Source organism: Chelonia mydas, chromosome 1 (assembly GCF_015237465.2).
Source record: "Chelonia mydas isolate rCheMyd1 chromosome 1, rCheMyd1.pri.v2, whole genome shotgun sequence".
Taxonomy (NCBI): Eukaryota; Metazoa; Chordata; order Testudines; family Cheloniidae; genus Chelonia; species Chelonia mydas.
This window is the reverse complement of record NC_057849.1, coordinates 222,882,345-222,900,823: the sequence shown is the minus strand read 5'-3', so window position 1 is coordinate 222,900,823 and position 18,479 is coordinate 222,882,345. Positions and strand designations below refer to the sequence as shown.

At 42.6% G+C, this 18,479-nt stretch overlaps 1 protein-coding gene across 1 annotated transcript in view; it reads left to right on the top strand.

Moving 5' to 3' along the window:
• Positions 1-17,684, top strand: part of LOC102943847 (tetratricopeptide repeat protein 38-like) — a 31,163-nt gene extending 13,479 nt beyond the window's left edge. Inside the window, exons 3-7 of the mRNA XM_043546818.1 lie at positions 5,851-5,889; positions 6,841-6,922; positions 9,743-9,908; positions 15,852-16,011; positions 16,269-17,684. Coding sequence (XP_043402753.1) covers positions 5,851-5,889; positions 6,841-6,922; positions 9,743-9,908; positions 15,852-16,011; positions 16,269-16,346 — 525 coding nt within the window. The 3' untranslated portion in view covers positions 16,347-17,684. The remainder of the gene's footprint in view (positions 1-5,850; positions 5,890-6,840; positions 6,923-9,742; positions 9,909-15,851; positions 16,012-16,268) is intronic.
• The last annotated feature ends 795 nt before the right edge of the window (positions 17,685-18,479 follow it).

The following is an 18,479-nucleotide window of genomic DNA, read 5'->3' as shown; positions in this document are numbered from 1 at the left end:
CCTGACCCCCCCATACACACCCAGCCCTCTGCCCTGAGCCCTGTACCCCCATCACACACACCAGCCCTCTGCTTCACTCCTTCACCCCACCCCCAGACCCCAGGCCTGACTCTGGCACCCCCACACATACCCAGGCCCCCCACACCTCATGCACCCCCCACATCTCCACCCCCACCCTGAGCACCAAACGGGAGCTCCTGCACCCCCCCCACATTCCCACCTGCACCCCTCCCACCAAATCGGAGCTGCCCAGGTAAGCACTCCACACCCAAACCTCCTGCCCCAACCCTGAGCCCCCTCCCTCATTCTAGCTCCTGGCCAGACACTACACCCCAACCCCCAGCCTGCTTCTTCACCCCCAGCCCTGTGCTTAGTGCACTCCCACCCTCAGCTCAGTGCAGAGAGAGAGGACGAGAATGGGCCAGAACCAGGGAGAAGGTAGATACCCACCGTATGTGGGCAGGGCCGGGACCCCAGACCTGCAGCGGGCTGAGTGGGTCCAGCAGCCGGGATCCCGGCTGGCAGGAGCCAGCAGATGGAACCTCTGAGCGGCAGCGGGCTGAGCTGCTCAGCCCAATGCCAGTCTGAGGTCCCGGCCGCCAGCCCCGCTCAGCCCACTGCCGGTCTGGGGTTCTGGCTGCCTGCCCCTTGCCAGCCGGGGTCCCGGCTGCAGGCCCCGCTCAGCCCGCTGCTGGCCTAGGTGAACGGAACCCCAGACCAGCAGCGGGCTGAGCGGGCTGGCGGCATAAGATCAACATTTTAATTTAATTTTAAATGAAGCATCTTAAACATTTTGTTTATTTTACATACAACAATAGTTTAGTTATATAATATATAAACTTTTATAGGGAGAGAGATCTTCTAAAAAACATTAAAATGTATTACTGACATGTGAAACCTTAAATTAAAGGGAATAAATGAAGACTCGGCACACCACTTCTGAAAGGTTGCCAACGCCTGTACTATACTATACACTGAAATGTAAGTACAATATTTATATTCCAATTGATTTTATAATGATATAGTAAATATGAGAAAGTAAGCAATTTTTCAATAACAGCGTGCTGTGACACTTTTATATTTTTATGCCTGATTTTGTAAGCAAGTAGATTTTAAGTGAGGTGAAACTTGGGGGTATGCAAGACCAATCAGACTTCTGAAAGGGGTACAGTAGTCTGAAAGGTTGAGAACCACTGCACTAAACAACATGATCAGCATCTGTCATGTGGGTTTTTTCCTTCTTTCTTTCTTTCTCCTCAGGCAGAAAATTGTGTGTAGATTGGAACAGAAGGTGGTGAAGTTTGTGGTGGTTCTTACAACCCACAGGAGTTTGCTCCAAGAAAGGTCTGTCTGCTGTAGGAATGAGCTTTATCCTTGCAATTGACAGTTCCTCTATACTCAGAGAGCAGAGTTGTATCAAGAAGGCCTAAAGAGTTTTGGGGTTGTTTTCTGCTTGTTTTTAAAAATTAGAAATCTACAATATCAAGATTAGTATTATGGATGGAGAGCTTTCTGAGCACTCCCTCAAGGTTCAGGCATATCATATTTCAGAGAGATTTGTTTTTCCCCTTTGCTGATCAACTTTTAGGACAAACAGCAACAAAACAAACAAAAACACGGCACCAAAACTAACAAACAAAATTGTAATGAACTATAAATAGAAAATTTGGGTGAAATTTTCAAAAGCACCTGAGTGACTTAGGCCCCAAAGTCCTAGGTCACTTTTAAAAACAGAGCTTAGGTGCCTAAGTCACTAAGATGCTTTAGAAAATATTACCCTTTGTCCAAATAAACCAAAGTGGAAGTCCAAAATTTAGATCCTGAAAACCCTCTCTCAGCTGCCGCCTAACCTTGTAGATACTTAAAGTCCCATGGTGCCTAAGTTTCTGCAGTAACGTCCCCATGGAACCTACATTTCTATTGTTGGGCATATTCACGCCCCACTGTGTTCTGATGCCTGGGCATCTAGCTCACACCTAAGTGCCAGGAGGATCCTCAGACTAGGGTTGCCCTACCTATCTCACCTGCAGGGCCCAATTCAGCAGGCTTGCTCAGAGCATGCCTACTGGATTGGGCCTTGCATAAAATGCAGCCTGTGCGGGGAGGTGCTGCCACTCTCTTACAGCCTTTACCCCAGTGGTGAGAGCATTCACCGAGGATCTAGGAGACCTTGGTTGAAATCCCCACTTTACCTGATATGGAGCAGGAATTTGGACCCAGATCTGCCACCTCCCAGGAATGGGCCCTAACTGCTCGGCTATGGGATGTTCTGGGGTAGATCTCTCTCAGTCTCTCCTGTTGAAGCTGTTCCACTTTATATAAATAATTACTCGTTAGAACATAGGTCTTCCACATCCTAGGTGAGTGCCCTAACCACTGCACTATACAGTCATTCTCACTCTTTCTCTGGCCCAATGACTTTAATTATTTGTAAAAAGTAGAACAGCTTTTTGCAAGAAAGGACGTAGGCACCTAATTCCCAGAGAGGGTTCATGCTTGTGATTCCCAAGCTGAAGGAGGCACCTTCCACCGGTCTGGATTTAGGTGCGTAAATCCCTTTGAGGGGTGCACTTAGGCCACACCCCTCCCTTAGGCATTTCTTATAGGTTAGCCTATGCAGCACTAAGAAGCTTCATTTTATTCATAGGGAAGGGACCCCATAATCTTATTTGCATGACATTTGGAACCAATTACTGTATAGGCCAAACTTTCTAATGTCACTTTTATGTCTAACATTTAACAACCTGAGTCAGTAGAGTCCTTGTTGTAGTTTAATATTAAACAAGTTACAATAAACCACTGGCGTATGTAAACAACATAAAATGCTAACATATGGAGAACTCTCTCACATCTCAGAGGTTTGTACTGTAGTAGTCACCACTAAAATGAGCACTCTGTCCCTTTAGAGATAAGGTTAATTTTAACTTCTCCATTGGGCAGGAATAGGCCATTTTAGAGTCTGTGATTATTGTATTTATTTGAGTTATTTCAGCTTGGAAAAGAGACAACTAAGGGGGGACATGATAGAGGTCTATAAAATCATGAGTGGTATAGAGAAAGTAAATAAGGAAGTGTTATTTACTCTTTCTTATAATACAAGAGCAAGGGGCCACCAAATGAAATAAACAGGTATCAGGTTTAAAACAAACACAAGAAAGTATTTTTCACGCAACGCACTGTCAACCTGTGGAACTCCTTGCCAGAGGGTGTTGTGAAGGCCAATACTATAACGGGGTTCAAAAGGGAGCTAGATAGATTCATGGAAGATAGGTTCATCAATGACTATTAGCCAGGATGGGCAGGAATGGTGTCCCTAGCCTCTGTTTGCCAGAAGCTGGGATTGCGTGACAGGGCATGGATCATTTGATGATAACCTGTCTGTTCATTCCCTTTGGGGCACTTGCCATTGGCCACTGTCAGAGGACAGGATACTGGGCTTGATGGAACATTGGTCTGACCCAGTAGGGCAGTTCTTATGTTCTTATGAGTTGCCACCAATATATTGTGGATTCAGATTCCTGTTTGTTACACTGGTGCAACCCTGTTGTCTTCAGTGGGTTTGTGCCAGCATAATCAGAGGCAGATTAAGGTTTCCCAGAGCGCAGGGCCAGAGCAAGTGGGGGGTCCCTCCCCATCCCTTCTGCCTGTGGCCTCACCCACAGCCCCACCCCTTTCTGCCCCTTCCCTGGGGATGGGGCCTGCCCATGTTCCATCCAGGGTCCCCCCCATTCTGCCCCCCTACTGCAGCCCTGCAACCCCTTTTGCTTCTTTCTCCCCTCTGCCCCACACTGAGGCCCCAAGACTGGAGAAGCTCTGTCCCCTTGCCACAGTCCCAGGCTGCAGTGGGGAATGAGAGCTCCTCCAGTCCCAGGGCCACAACTGGAGTCCGAGTGCTGGGGCTTCCCACGCCACCCCCCGCGCTTCTGCGGGGGACCAGGGTCAGGGTGCTGGGGCTTCTCCCACTCCGCCAGGCGCTTCTGCCAGAGAGCAGGGTCGGGCATGGGGGCTTCCCCTACTGCCCTGCAGCTTCTGCGGGGGATGGGTGGGGCTTCTCCTGCCCGGGGGCATCTGCCAGGCCGGGGGAAGCTTCCCCCGTCCCTCAGCTTTCCCCGGGGATGGGGTCAGGGGCGCTGTGGGTGGGGCTTCCCCCCGCCTGGCGCTGCTGCCACAGAGCGAGGTCGGGGTGCGGGAACTTCCCCCACCTTGCCTGCCTCATGGCTGGAGCTCCGGGCTTCTGCAGCGGATCTTTTCCAGGGCCCCACGGTTGGTGGGGGCCCCTGGGCATGGGGCCCATGGGCTCAGTGACTAATATGCCATTGGTATAACTGAGAGCAGTATTTGACCTTATGCTGTCAGCCTATGGCTGGAAAGGCAGGTGTGAAGTTAGTCCTGTCTGTGTAGAGGTTTTCCAATAAAGGTGCCCTTGAATGAGGTAGAGTCTGAGTCTAAATGCAGTTCTGCTCTGAAAAGTTGCTCTGTAGAACTTGAATTGTGAGGTTCCATATCTGTGTCTCTCTACATATCCACATAGAGCAAGTCTATTGAGTAAGAAGAGTGTGCTGTTGTCAGTTTTCAGACTGGAACAACAGTTTAAGCTTCTTGGCTGTAATATCCACTGATTTATTAGGCCTTCAGATTTGGATGCCCTGGATCTGTTTAAATCAGAGTTTAAATTGGAAGTAAAATATTTTCTCTCTCTTCTCAGTGCTGTGACGTGTTTTCTTGCCATAATTACTGGCACTGGGTTTTGTATTTTATTGAAAAGGTAGGAAGGAGCACACTTCTACATCTATATGCTATATGCTCCAGGTGGATGAATATTCTCATATTAACAGGCAGACCTGACAAAAAGGGTATGGTCTGCTTTCCTCCCTTCTTAATATTTGGGTGTTTTTTATGAATATACTGCAGTATAATTTGCGGTGTTTGGTACTTTACTAAAGTGTTTTTAAAAGTGATATTTTAGAGGGGAAAAAATCTAAAATAATCTGTATGCGAATATAGAGAAATTACTGTGATGCAAAAATTAAATATTAAAAGCAAATTCTAAATTAATTTTCAGATAGAAAGATGTACCCACTTCTGTAGTCCTTGCATATGCAAAATTCCCATTGAATTATGTACAAATTTTTCCTACAAGTAGAATGTAAGAGTCTGGAGTTTGCAAAAATTACATGAGAGGGACCAATAGGGCCACTATGTTAAAGAAATGAGAGATTTTCTGCTGTTAAATTCCTAGTCTTAAAAATATTTAAGATCTATTGAAATTCTTTACCAATATATGTATATTATCCCGAATCTATTGGGCTGCAATATATGTTTTCTTTGGATTTACACTAAAGCAAACCCCTTCCTTATTTTATTGAAACCTTCCCCAAGTTACTTTTCTTCCTGCGGCTCCACTCCCAGTACCCATATGTCAACACTTACTGTATGTTGCATTTGTTTTGCATATCCACTGAAATGAGATTTCCATGATAATTTTTGCCTGGTAAATTTAGTATTAATCCACATTGAATTTTCCTTTAAATTTATTCAGAGCTCTTTGATTGAGTTTTGGATGAAAGCCACAAGATAACTATAGAGTTTATTTTATGTTTATGTATAATTGCTTTTTATGTAATATGACTTGAGGTACTCTCTTCCTAGACTCTATAATACACATAATAAATAATAATCAGGTACCCACTTGTTCACCTCTCCCATATCTAATCTGGGTATGTTGCACATGGACATTTATTGATGGGATCACCAATATTCTTTTAAAAATTTGCTATTACTGAACTCTAGCAGTCACTTATGGACACTGTATCCTAAAGGTCATTACACAATCCTCCTTTGGTTTTACAGGGAGACTGTGAGGCTGCTTTGACAATTTATGACAATCGTGTGAGTATAAACCATTTCTGGTGTAGTGAAAAGACATTGTTCAACTGAAATGGTATGCACATGCCTCATTTTGTATTTGATGTAAAATAGATAAAGGTGTGATACCATTTTCTGGTTTTATTTTGAAAAGTTTAATTGGCATTTTAGAGTGACTATTCAACTCAACTGGCAAAATCACAAATGAAGTTACAGAGATCATCCTAAACCCATGCTAAAAACCCCTTTATCTCAAACCATCATATTTAATGTTGTTTATACCACATCTTATTTAAATATTTTTAGTGTTTTCCAATTTCATATCCTGCTATCTTTAGTCAGGCTGCCATAGTTGCTATTAGATGCCTTGGAGGTATGGGGGGAAAGAGATAATCTTTAAAAGTTTAACATTATGTAAAATAGTTTTTCTATAAATCTAAACTGTCATGATTAAAATCAGATCTCATAGATTAATTATCAATCCAGTTACTAGTTAGGCTTCTTCTTCCTTAGTCATGTCTTTTCTTTTCTAGGTGACTTATTAAAATTTTTTGCTGTCTGAACTTTGGAGGAATCTTTCTAAAATAATCCACAGCAAATTAACCAGGAATCTGTATAACAGGTCTCTTCATGCCTGTTTTGGTGTTAAACTTTACAAAAATATCGTGTCCTACCTAGTGATTGTTGCAAAGTAATAGAGGTAATTATGGTCCATTTTGGGGCGATCAGAGATTGTAGAAAAGGTAGTTTTCACACATACTTTATTTGATTTTATAAATGGAAAAACACCACAGATAAAATAATAATATGAATATTATTTGTAGATTGCTGTATTTCTGAAAGATGCAATTTGGGTTGTTAAAAAAGAATTATATCTGGAAGAGTAAGAGGATAGAATTAATTTTGTACTGTCAAAGTAAGTTAACTTCCACTTAAATATGGGTAATGCAACATAAGAATGCCTTTTGATCATAGATTGCTCCTGCATGCCTGTCAAATGGAAGTATGTTAGCTGTGCTAGATAACTGCTCCATGCTGTACCGGCTTCAGTTGGAAGGTGAAAGAAAGAAAGCTGTTAGTTTCTGCTTTAGTCTACTCATTCTTCTTAAAAGAGTAAGGTGAAAGGCTCGTCCTCCAAAATGCAACAGGTGAAGATTTAGGTAAATATACAGAGCGAGTCTGAGCAGTGGGTTATGCTAGAGAAGAAATCTTCAAAGAGATGCTTTTCTTCAGAGGTGAATTTTAAGTATATACTAATGAACATTACCTTTATTTCTCCCTACAGTTTATTATTTTCCTGCAAGTACAGTATTCCATTCAACCAAATTAATAAAGGTCACATTTTTCTTTTTTTGGCAAGTTTCACTTCCCTTGTCCCCAGAGATCTCATTTTTCAACCTAATGTTAAAAGATCAAATGCATAAGCTATTAAAAAGCCATTAACTTCTCTTTTAGTAAATATCAAGCCAACATTAATGTTTAGTTCTTAATCTTGATATTGATGGAAATAAGGAGTCAATGTAAATATAGTACCAATCATTCCAAAAGTTCCATGGGAATATGTAAACAGCCATCCGTCTTTTCTTTAACTTTCTAACACAAAGATGAAGCGAGAGTTCCAGAAAAAAAATGCTCATCTCCTAAGTTGTTGTCACAGATCCAGTCAAGCACTTCTTTTTGGTCATTCAGGGTACATCGACACAGGGATAAAAAACCCAATGCTGGCTCGGGACAGCTGACTTAGGCTTGGGCCCCAGGCTGAAAACTGCTGTGTAGATAATTGGGCTCTGGGACCCAGCGAGGGTGAAGGGTAGACATGTATATGTGTAGACCTGTGTATGTGTAGACATATCCTCAATAGACTGCTGTCAGGGGAATTCCTCTGGATTCCTGTGTGTTTTTAAGCTTCCCTGGATCTCAATAGGCTGCAGTAGTGTTTCCTCCCTTGGTGTGTGTGGCACATATCCTGGTGCTGATTCTCAGTCTGTTATCCTTTCATGGAAATAGAGCTCATCAGCTCACCTGCCTTACTGTAGGGTTACCATATTTCAGGTTGGCCAAAAGAAGATACTGCTGGGGGGGCGGGGAAGGGGATATAGTTAAGGGTGCTGGAGGGGCGATCACTGGAGATACGGGGCAGTGTCACTCCCTGGTGACTGGCGCAAGCCCAGGATCCAGTGACTTACAACCATCAGTCAGCAGTTTCCTGCAGGACCCCCTCCCCGGGGCTGGGAGCCGGGACCTGGGTGGGCAGGATCCAGAATCTGTGCCTGCAGAGGAATGGACCAATCAGCTGTGGATACATGGGAGGGACCAATCTGGAAGCGAACCAATCAGGGCGCTTTCTGAGCTGCAATATCTGCTCTGCAAAAATCCCAGATATTTCCTGTTATTTGAAAAATCTGCCCGGACAGAGGACACAGTCTCAAAATAGAGGCAATGTCCAGAATAACCTGGACATATGGTAACCCTATGCCTTAGGTCCCCAGGACCGGTGCTGACCCCCCCCCCCCCCCAGCAACCTACACACACCCAGTCCCAGAATCCCACCAAAGTTAAGAGCCCTCTGGCTTACAGTTTAATTCTCTCAGGGTAGGGGCATATGATGGTTGTAAAGCATGTAACACATACAGACCTTTGCATAGTTTACTAACACATTAAGAGTCTTTGTTTAATAGCATGAGAAATACACAGATCTGCTCATAGTAAACGCTACTTGCCCTTCTCTGCCCCATCAGGCTTCTGGGTTGCTGCTCCTCATGGAGTCTTTCAGGCCAGCTTGCCTCCTGTGTGTCTCACAGCAAGCATCCCCTATTTATATGCCACCTTTCCAACACCTGGCTTTCTTTGTTCTGATTTTTGGCAAATTTCCAGTGCTCCAATCTCCCCCACACCCAAGGAGGAAATATCTTTTCCCAGCTTGTGCAAACTATCTGGGCCCTTCTATTGCCTGCTCAAAGCACCTCAGTTAACATTAAGTATTTCCCATTGTCCTGGGTCTGGGGAAGACATAACACAACTCTGCCCACTCATGGTGGATACACATACAAAGGTTTTCCTTGATACAGCAATTTCATGGTACAACTTCGTAATATCAACCAGCATTCATAAGAGACAGACTGTCCCCACATCATCATAGTTGTAAATAATTTTCACAGAGCTTTCACAGAGCTTTCACAGCTAGTCATGGTGCACTCATCTGCAGTGTGCTTTAGTAATAATATGCCCCACACAGATCCAGAATAGTGACTTTGGGCATTATCTTCCCTCATCTATGTTCAGGAGGACGTCATTTATCCCATTTATCCCATTGGCGGATTAGCCCCTGGAAAAATGGGCGCTGCCATGATGCACTCTGCCTGCCCGGCACTCCTGCTGGGGAGCGGGAGCGGGGCGCAGGGGCTTGCCCTGCTCCCCCTGCCTGCCTGGCATTCCTGGCATTCCTGTCCGGGATGCTGGGGGAAGCCCCCGCATCCCGACTCTGCACCTCAGCCAGAATGCCAGGCAGGTAAAGCGGGTCAAGCCTCTGCACCCTGACCCAGCTCCCTACAGGAGCGCTGGGGATGGGAGCAGGGGGACTGCAGGCAGAAGGGGTGGGGAGGGGCCCCCACTTGCTCTGGCCCAGGGCCCTACAAACCCATAATCCGCCTCTGATTTATCCTATTATTAGGCCTGATCCCTATCTAATGGGATCCAGGATATCAGTGACAGATGGTATATTTGGAGATGATCAATAAAGAGATTTGACTCAGGTCCAGAGGTGGTTTCTTAAACTAGTAATCAAATCTTATGATGCTGAATTAAACTGGGAGTATATGCCAAGAGGTATGGTTTTGCATGTGGAGTTTTTATTTGAAATCATATATATTACTCCTAGGTGTAAAGGTGGGAGACAGATGGAATGACGTTTTCCCTCTTGCAAAGAAGCACACCAAAGATCATGTTTGGCTTTTCAATGATGTCCACATTCTCATGTCTTTGCTAGGGGTCAAAGACCACAAAACCACCAATGAGCTCTTAACAACTTTTCATGAACTTGCCAAGTAAGCAGGTGAATTAAAATATTTTTTTATCACAAGGCATATTAGTATAATAATTAATTTCTACCAGTTTGCTAAGTACCATAATTTATTGTTTTCTGTTTTAGGATGTCCTAACCAGAAATTCTGGTTTCAGCAGGGTCGTATTTCTGACGTTAAGATTAGCAAATCTTATTACTTTTGATTTTAAGTGTATCTAAACTGGGCATTTAATGTATAGATTGGGTATTTAATCTTGTCAGATAGCAGCATCATTGTCTGAGCATCGTAGGTGCTGTGAGTTTGAGTGCTTGTGGCACCTTACCCTGTAGACACTTTTTTCCCTTACAGTGGGTGTACTTTAGAGATGTGACTGTTCATATCAGAACAGTGGAATTTTTCTTCTACAGCATTAAGAAAACTTCACAAAATAAGCCAACTACCTGTAAAGGCCCTTTTTGCCCTAATGCCCCAATTTTAATCAGTGTTCATTACGAGATATCTATAAAATGTCTATAAGCATACAATGAATTACAGTAACTCCTCACTTAACGTTGTAGTTATGTTCCTGAAAAATGCAACTTTAAGTGAAACGATGTTAAGCGAATCCAATTTCCCAATAAGAATTAATGTAAGTGGGGGGGTTAGGTTCCAGGGAAATTTTTTTCACCAGACAAAAGACTATATATATATATATACACACACACAGTGTAAGTTTTAAACAAACAATTTAATACTGGTACACAGCAATGATGATTGTGAAGCTTGGTTGAGGTGGTGAAGTCAGAGCGTGGCATATTTCCCAGGGAATGCCTTACTGCTAAATGATAAACTTGCAATTGGCTGAGCCCTAAAGGGTTAACTCATTGTTATTAATGTAGCCTCACTCTCTACAAGTCAGCACGAATGAAGGAAGGGGAGACAGCATGGCAGACAGAGAAACACTGTGTGTGTGTGTGTGTGTGTTTGTGTGTGTGGGTGTGTGTGTGTGTGTGAGAGAGAGAGAGAGATGCGCATTGCCCCTTTAAGTATGTTGACCCCACTCTTAAGTACACTGCCTTGTTAAGTAGATCAGCAAGCTGAGACCACAGCTGCTGCCAGGAAGCTTCCCCCGTCCTGAGCCCTGTCCCTGTCGTGTGTCCCCTCTGCTCTATGCAAGGTGGGGTAAGCGGGGTGCAGGAGCAGGATGGAGGGGGATACCCTGACATTAGCCCCCTTCTTCCCCTCCTCCTTCCCCCCCACCCCCCGCACAGCAAGCAGGAGGCTCAGGGAGCAGCTCCAAGGCAGAGGGCAGGAGCAGCACATGGCAGTATGGGCAGGGACAGCTGAACTGCCAGCACTTGATAGCCTGCTGGGCGGCTGCCACACAGGGAACTTAGGGGAGCGGGGAGCTGATAGGGGGGCTTCCGGTCATGGTAGCATGGGTTCCAAGCGCCCACCAGCTAGCTGCAACGGGCTGCTCTTCCTGCAAGCAGTGAACAAAGCAGGCGGCTGCCAAACCACGTTATAAGGGAGCACTGCGCAACTTTAAATGAGCATGTTCCCTCATTGATCAGCAATGTATCAACGAAACAATGTTAACTGGGACAACTTTAAGTGAGGAGTTACTGTTTCATTTTAACATGATATTGAGCTGAAAGCGCTGTGGAAATAATTTTGGCACAATTTGGTTCATCTATACAAATAGATCTATACAAAATAAATCTATACAAAATAGAATGTTTGTCACATCCTTGTTTATGTCTAAAATATAAATTTCTTCCTCTTATTTTTATATTGACCATCATGACAGGAGGTATAAGAATGGCATTCCACTCTTACATTTTTCCTGCTTTTGTTTTATGTACACAACTTTTCTGTGCGTGAAACTGATTTCCCTTCTTTCTTCAGAGTACAGTCTGAGTCAGTCATTGCTTTCTCTTTCTGACCCTTACGGGCTATATGTAAAGGTGCCACAGAACATCCTGAAATAGACAGGCTGGGAAAGAGGCAGCTATCTACAATGACAACTTTTTTCACTTACGGAAGAAAGGGCCTGTGATTTGTCTGTCAGTTTTCAGAAGAGTAATGATCATCATATTTTGCTAAAACAAATCTTCATTAAAAATAGTGTATACATAGCATTAGAAAGATGACAGCAGTGGCATTTAAACCCAAACAAAATAGGGCAGCAAGGTTACTGTGGTAATGCTTTATGTTATAAATGGTGTGTAAAGGTGTGATATGAGCGATAGATGTTAGACACGAGTAGTATGTGTTAAAGATGGTTATAAGTACAACAGAAGGTGTGCTAGATCAGGGGTTCTCAACCATTTTCTTTCTGAGCCCCCCACCAACATGCAATAAAAACTCCACAGCCCACCAGTGCCACAACAATTGCTTTTCTGCATACAAAAGCCATGGCTGGCGTTAGGGGATAACAAGCAGGGCAGTTGTCTGAGGCCCCATGCCACAGGGGCCCCCACAAAGCTACATTGCTCAGGCTTCAGCTTCAGCCCTGGGTGGTAGGGCTTTGGGCCCCAGGCTTCAGCCTCAGGTAGTGGGGCTTCGGTTTTCTGCTCTGAGCCCCAGTAAGTCTAATTCTGGCCCTGCTTGGTGGACCCCCTGAAACCTGCTCGCAGCCCCCTAGGGGGCCCTGGACCCCTGGTTGAGAACCACTGTGCTAGATGATTATAAGCCATGGTTACAAGCAATATGTTGGTCTCTTGGACTCTCTCTAACAATCTTCTAACAGACTGACACCTATTAGCCAATTAGCAATTTTTAGAAACTATTTATAAATGGAATCTTAATATCAAGTGTGATGGGTATTGTTTTGCACAAAAGAGCAGAACAGCACTGGTGCATATGCAAATGACCACTTAAGCTTTGAGAGATCAAGAAGAAAATGTGAGAAATGTAAAGCTACCAAACAGTAATATCTGGTTTGCTTGCTACTATCAGATGGTGACAGCCTTTTTTTTCTTCTAGATACCAAGTATATGTGCTATAGAATTTAAACATTGGTAGATGGAAAATTTGTAGAATATTTAATGAATTTATACTTAGTATTGCCAATCTCTGCACAGTGCTTTCATCTGCTTGTCCACATCTACCTTTACATCTTCATTGTAACATTGTTGTAACTGCTCTGCATTATAATAGTTGTTTGAAGCATTATAAAATGTAATTTTACTATATTTACTTTAGAAAACAAACATTGATATGAATATGCATATTTGAAAAACTAAATATAAAATTAAACTTCATCTTTACTAAGCCAAAATGTGGGTAATAGGACTGTTTACTCACATCAAGAATATAAAAATTACGTTACCTATATTAGAAATTATTTGTTTGTTTAAAGAATAGCCATACAATTCTAATCCTCCAGCCCTTTATTTTCGTTATTTTTATTTTTCTACCCTATACATTTTGAGGCTGAAAGTTAAAATAAAAAAACAACAACAAATAAATCCATATAATAGTGTACTCTGGTGGGTATCACACTTATGTTTTCATGAACTGAAGGACTGATTCCTCTTATTGGAATATTTAGCTGCACTAGTCTTTTCAGATTAACTGAAGAAACTAAATTCAGTGTCCCGTATTTGTGGTTTCCTTGTGAGAGATGAGGGTTGTGAAACGTATAAATACAGAAAGATTTTTTTGTGTGGGCACCAAACACCATAATTCTGTAAATAGCCATTTAAAAAAAACAAAAAGTCTGCATCTTAAACTCAGCTATAAATCACGTTTTTATAGCCTCTTAATTAGAAAACCTTAAACTGGATGAGATTTTCAAAAGTGCCTAACTTTAACTTCAATGGAAGTAACGGGAACTACACTATTGACTCCAACAGGAGAGCAGATTTAGGCCAAAGCTGATCACTTCTGAAGATCCCATCTTGAAGAACAATTTAGTTATTTATATTGCTGTTGTTGTCCTCCAGGTTTGATGATTAGCATGAAATGTCTTCGGGCTAGTCTACACTGCCAATGTTAAAGCACTGCCGTGGCAGCGCTTTAACGTGGCTTGTGTAGTCGCAGCTCTCCCAGCGCTCAAAAAACCCCACCTCCATGAGGGGCACGGCTCCCAGCACTGGGGCACTCTCTACACTGGCGCTTTACAGCGCTGAAACTTGCTGTGCTCAGGGGGGTGTTTTTTCACACCCCTGAGCAAGAAAGTTGCAGTGCGGTAAAGTGCCAGTGTAGACAAGCCCTTAGAAACAGGCCATTGTTGGGAAGTAGGCACATATACTCATTGCTTGCTTTTTCAAAGATTGTTATAGTTGTGGGATGAGTTGGAAGTTTTAGATATATTTGTAAATACTATGCTTGCAGTTGTACATCGGATATTCACTTTTATCCTTGTGACATTGCATAAACGTAGTGTTCCACTTTATTATCATTTGTATTTGTATTAGCATAGCCCTAGTCCTGTACCAGGACTCTGTTGTGCTAGGTGCTGTACAGACACAGAACAAAAAGACAGTCCCTGGCCCAAACAGCTTACATTCCAATTAGTTTAGGAGTGCTAACAGTCAGCTATTTTTTCAAACTCCTCAACTGAATACAGTAATGTAAGTTCAGCACTCTATTTCCATTGTGTTTCTGTCTATCTAGTTATAAAGATTTCTAACTGTGATATAATAATACATCTAGAGCTAAGAAAGTGCTTTAATTTATAGCAGCTATGTGTACTAAATTATAAAGAAAAATCTATATTCCAAAAACAGAAAGAATTTAAATTTGTTTGTTTGTGTTGTATACTGGGAAATGATGACAAACTGGATTCATAATCTGTTGCACTGCGGCATTAACCTGCTGACTCTATTCCTCTTTCTTGGGTGGATCACTGTGCAAAAACCCAAAATTCTCTACTGTAGATGTATAATGGGATGGGTGAAAAGTGTTTGAGCTGGTGGAAGTAATAGCTGCCTTTCATTCAGATAAACAAAAGAAGCAGTTAAGCTCCTTTTGAAGTAAGATAGCTGAAAAACAATAGTAGCCACCACCCAAAACATAGGCTACATGCAAGTCCAGGAGCTGAGCTATGTGGGTATGGGGGTTTTGATGGAGAGGGCTCTCTGTCTGTGTGCTGTGTGTGAGAGAGAAAGAGACAGGCAGCTAGAGAAGGCAACCCAAATCCAAAGACATCCAAAGCATCACTTGTAGTGTGACCCTGAAATTTGAGAGAGCTGTTGGGTAGAGTGTTGGCTGAAAAAAGAGGCTTGGAATATTGAGCAATGCCTCCTGTTTTATGTTTGTTTCCTACTGCGTTTGGGGAAACAGGGCTTTCTGTACATTCTTGTTAATAAACAGGTTTCCCTCAAAGAAATACCTGACTTTATCATCAGTTTCTCCTCCTAATAGAAACAACCTGCAGGGCTCCAATGATTGGCTAACTACTCAGGTTGAATGGGGGTAACAATACTATGGAATGGATGTCTTCACTTGTCTAATTAAAATATGCGAGATTTCAGGATTTTTTAAAGTTACAGCAAATAAGGATTTGTTTAGCAAAATGTACCTAATGTGTGTTAGGTTTTGTTCCGTGTATCACTATTCCTTTAACTCAATGGAACTAAGGCCTGGTCTACACTGGGGGGGGGAATCAATCTAAGTTACGCAACTTCAGCTATATGAATAACGTAGCTGAAGTCGACGTACTTAGATCTACTCACCGCGGTGTCTTCACTGTGGTGAGTCGACTGCTGCTGCTCCCCCGTCGACTCTGTCTGCGCCTCTTGCGGCGGTGGAGTACAGGAGTTGACCAGAAAGCACTCGGGGGTTGATTTATTGTGTCTAGACTAGATGTGATAAATCCACCCCCGGTGGATCGATCGCTACCCGCCGATCCGGCGGGTAATATAGACATACCCTGAGTTGCTCCAACAGGAGGTGACAGAACAGCACGAAAAGGAGTACAAGTGCTGCAGTCTGACCTTCTGCTCATTGGCAGTTAACTTCTTTCCTGTTCTGCAGACCACCTCGTGAAGACCATGAGCTAGGTCTGGCTCCGAAATTGGGGTTGCCGCTTTGCCAGGCTTTGGTAGAGTTTGACAATGGAAATTATGACAAGACAGTAGAATTACTTTATCCAGTTCGCTACAAACTCCTGCAGATAGGAGGCAGCAATGCTCAGGTAAGGGGCTTGAATGTTATTTTATTAAATTGCATTTGGATAGGGCTTGTTTGTCTTTGAGAAGCATCTGTTAGGCTTTCATGTTACTACTAACATTCAAATGTACAAATAAGAAGTACTATGTCTCAGCTGCTTAATACTGTATGTAGAAGAAATTCTCTCCTGGATAGTTTTAACCAATCAGAATCTAAGCAATTATCACTTGCAGCATTTATTACCAAATATTAACTTATTTCATTTGTGACTCATATTTTCAGAGAGATGTTTTCAGCCAGCTATTTATTCATGCTGCTTTAAATTGTAAATCAAAAGCCTATCAAAAACTGGCTAGATAAGTAGCACTTGCTAAAAATCAGAACTTCTGGATTCCATGATATGCATTAAATAGAAATACAATTTATGAAAGCACAAATTTCAATTGTTTTTAAACATTGTAAATTACAAGTAAAATGATATGCAAGCAAGTACATACAAAGCTGCATAATTTTAGATTTAATCTTAGGTCACAATTTACAGCAATTATCAAATATTTAGTTTGTTCAGCTACACAAACTTGGCTGGTTGATTTCACCAATTTATTAGTAGTCTACAAGTTTAGCTATAAAAGTCTTTCTCTTCCAGTATGAAACCATTGTATTTACATATGGAGCAATATACTTAATAGATTACAAAATAAAACGTATACGAGTAGCTGAATACTGTAATGATGCCACATGCAGTTTATTTGGGATCTAACTTACTCTAGTGCCATATTTCAGCTCTCCATTATGCCAGTCTTGTGTTAGTAGAAATCACAAGAGTTGCTAACATGAGCAGACTCACATGCCCATACTGAGGCCCATTCAAGTTATTGGAGGAGTCTTCCTGTGTAGGGCAGCTGAAAGAATTGAAGCTTAAGACCACATTCTCTTACACTAGGGTAGCTCCACTGACTTCACTGTGGTTAGTCCTGATTAACACAAGTGTAAATGAGTGGAGAATCAGACCCCTAGCTTCAAAGTAATGAAAATCATTCCAACCTCCCAGGTATGAAGGGATCCTTGCTCATTTTATTCACTTTCCTATTAGATCTCCTGTCAGAAAACTTAACGATCAAAATTAGACAAAATACAGATAACTGGGGAAGGAACATTAGAAGTGATGTGAGCGGGTAGTCTATGTATAAGACATCTTATTTCAAATGTTTGTTATGGTTAAGAATTATGAGGTGAGATATCAGAACAGGAGTGGATGGTTAGTGGTAGACAGTGAGCTGGAATAAGGCAGCTTTTAGGATCTTGAAGGGAGGAGAGTAAGATTATTTTCTCACAAAGTTCTTGTGCTGTGTCATTTTCAGAGCCATGTGGCTGTGAAAGTAGGGAAAATTAGTTGAAGGGTTAGAAATGGGAGAGGGAACATCACTCTCTTATTAGTCTATGGCCTGTGTTGTGGTATTTGTGATCAAGGCATACAATATAGGCATTTAAAAACATAGCTGTGCTGTTTTCGATACTGATTTTCATTTTCAACTCTTTTAAATGCCAGGGACTGAAACGTGAGCATCTACCAGTCTTTTTGCTGCAGCAAGTTTTTTATTTTCAGACAACACAGACTACTAAATCAGGAAACAGAAAAGCCTGCTTGCTATAGTTTTGAGCGCTGTATTTATGGCCTCTTTTTTCACTTCCCCCCTCCCTTACCTCCTTCAGATGCCTCCTGGCAGAACGTGATGGGTTGAGACCAAATTCACCATTGACTGAGCGACTTATTCGGAAAGCATCAGCTGTTCATGCGATGGGATGAATCTTAAATCTGTTATTCCAGTGGAAATAATAATTAGCACTATAATGAGTCTCTTTCTGTGGCATTAAAAGACTCAAAATAGGGAAAATCCTGCATCAGCAGCCATACCAGATCTTCTAAATATCTGAGCTTTGGGAAGCTTCTTTTGGTGATTCAGCATCATTGCTGGAGCTTCTGGCACACCTCTGATTCTTGGAAGATTGTAGTCTTGCTGTGCCTAGCAGGGTGACAGTAGCAAATAAAATAGATATCAATCATTTGTTTAAAAGCATGCTGAGCCTTTGCTTTTCAGGAGAACGCATCAGTCTTATGCTTATCAGGTTGCAGGATAACACTTATTGCAAGGTTGTGAACTGCCAAAGTAGGCAGTGGTGTTGCTATTCAATTACATGAATACTAGATTGGGATGGATAGAGCTTTTATATGAACAGCCCAATAACCACAGCAGGCTCTGGCCCCACAGAACCACTGCTGCAAATAGGGGCAGGATGTGGGAGCCCTGTGCCTCCACGAAGCTCCACTCCATATCGTCTCCTCATGCATGCAGTGGTGGGGGAGGAGATTGGGGTTTTGAACTAATGAATCAGGTGACAGTCTTCTATGGAGTGGCACTAGCCACATGGTGTGCTCCAATCCTGGAATTGCAATAGAGGCCTGGGGGAAGGTAGGAGAGCACTTCTGGGGGG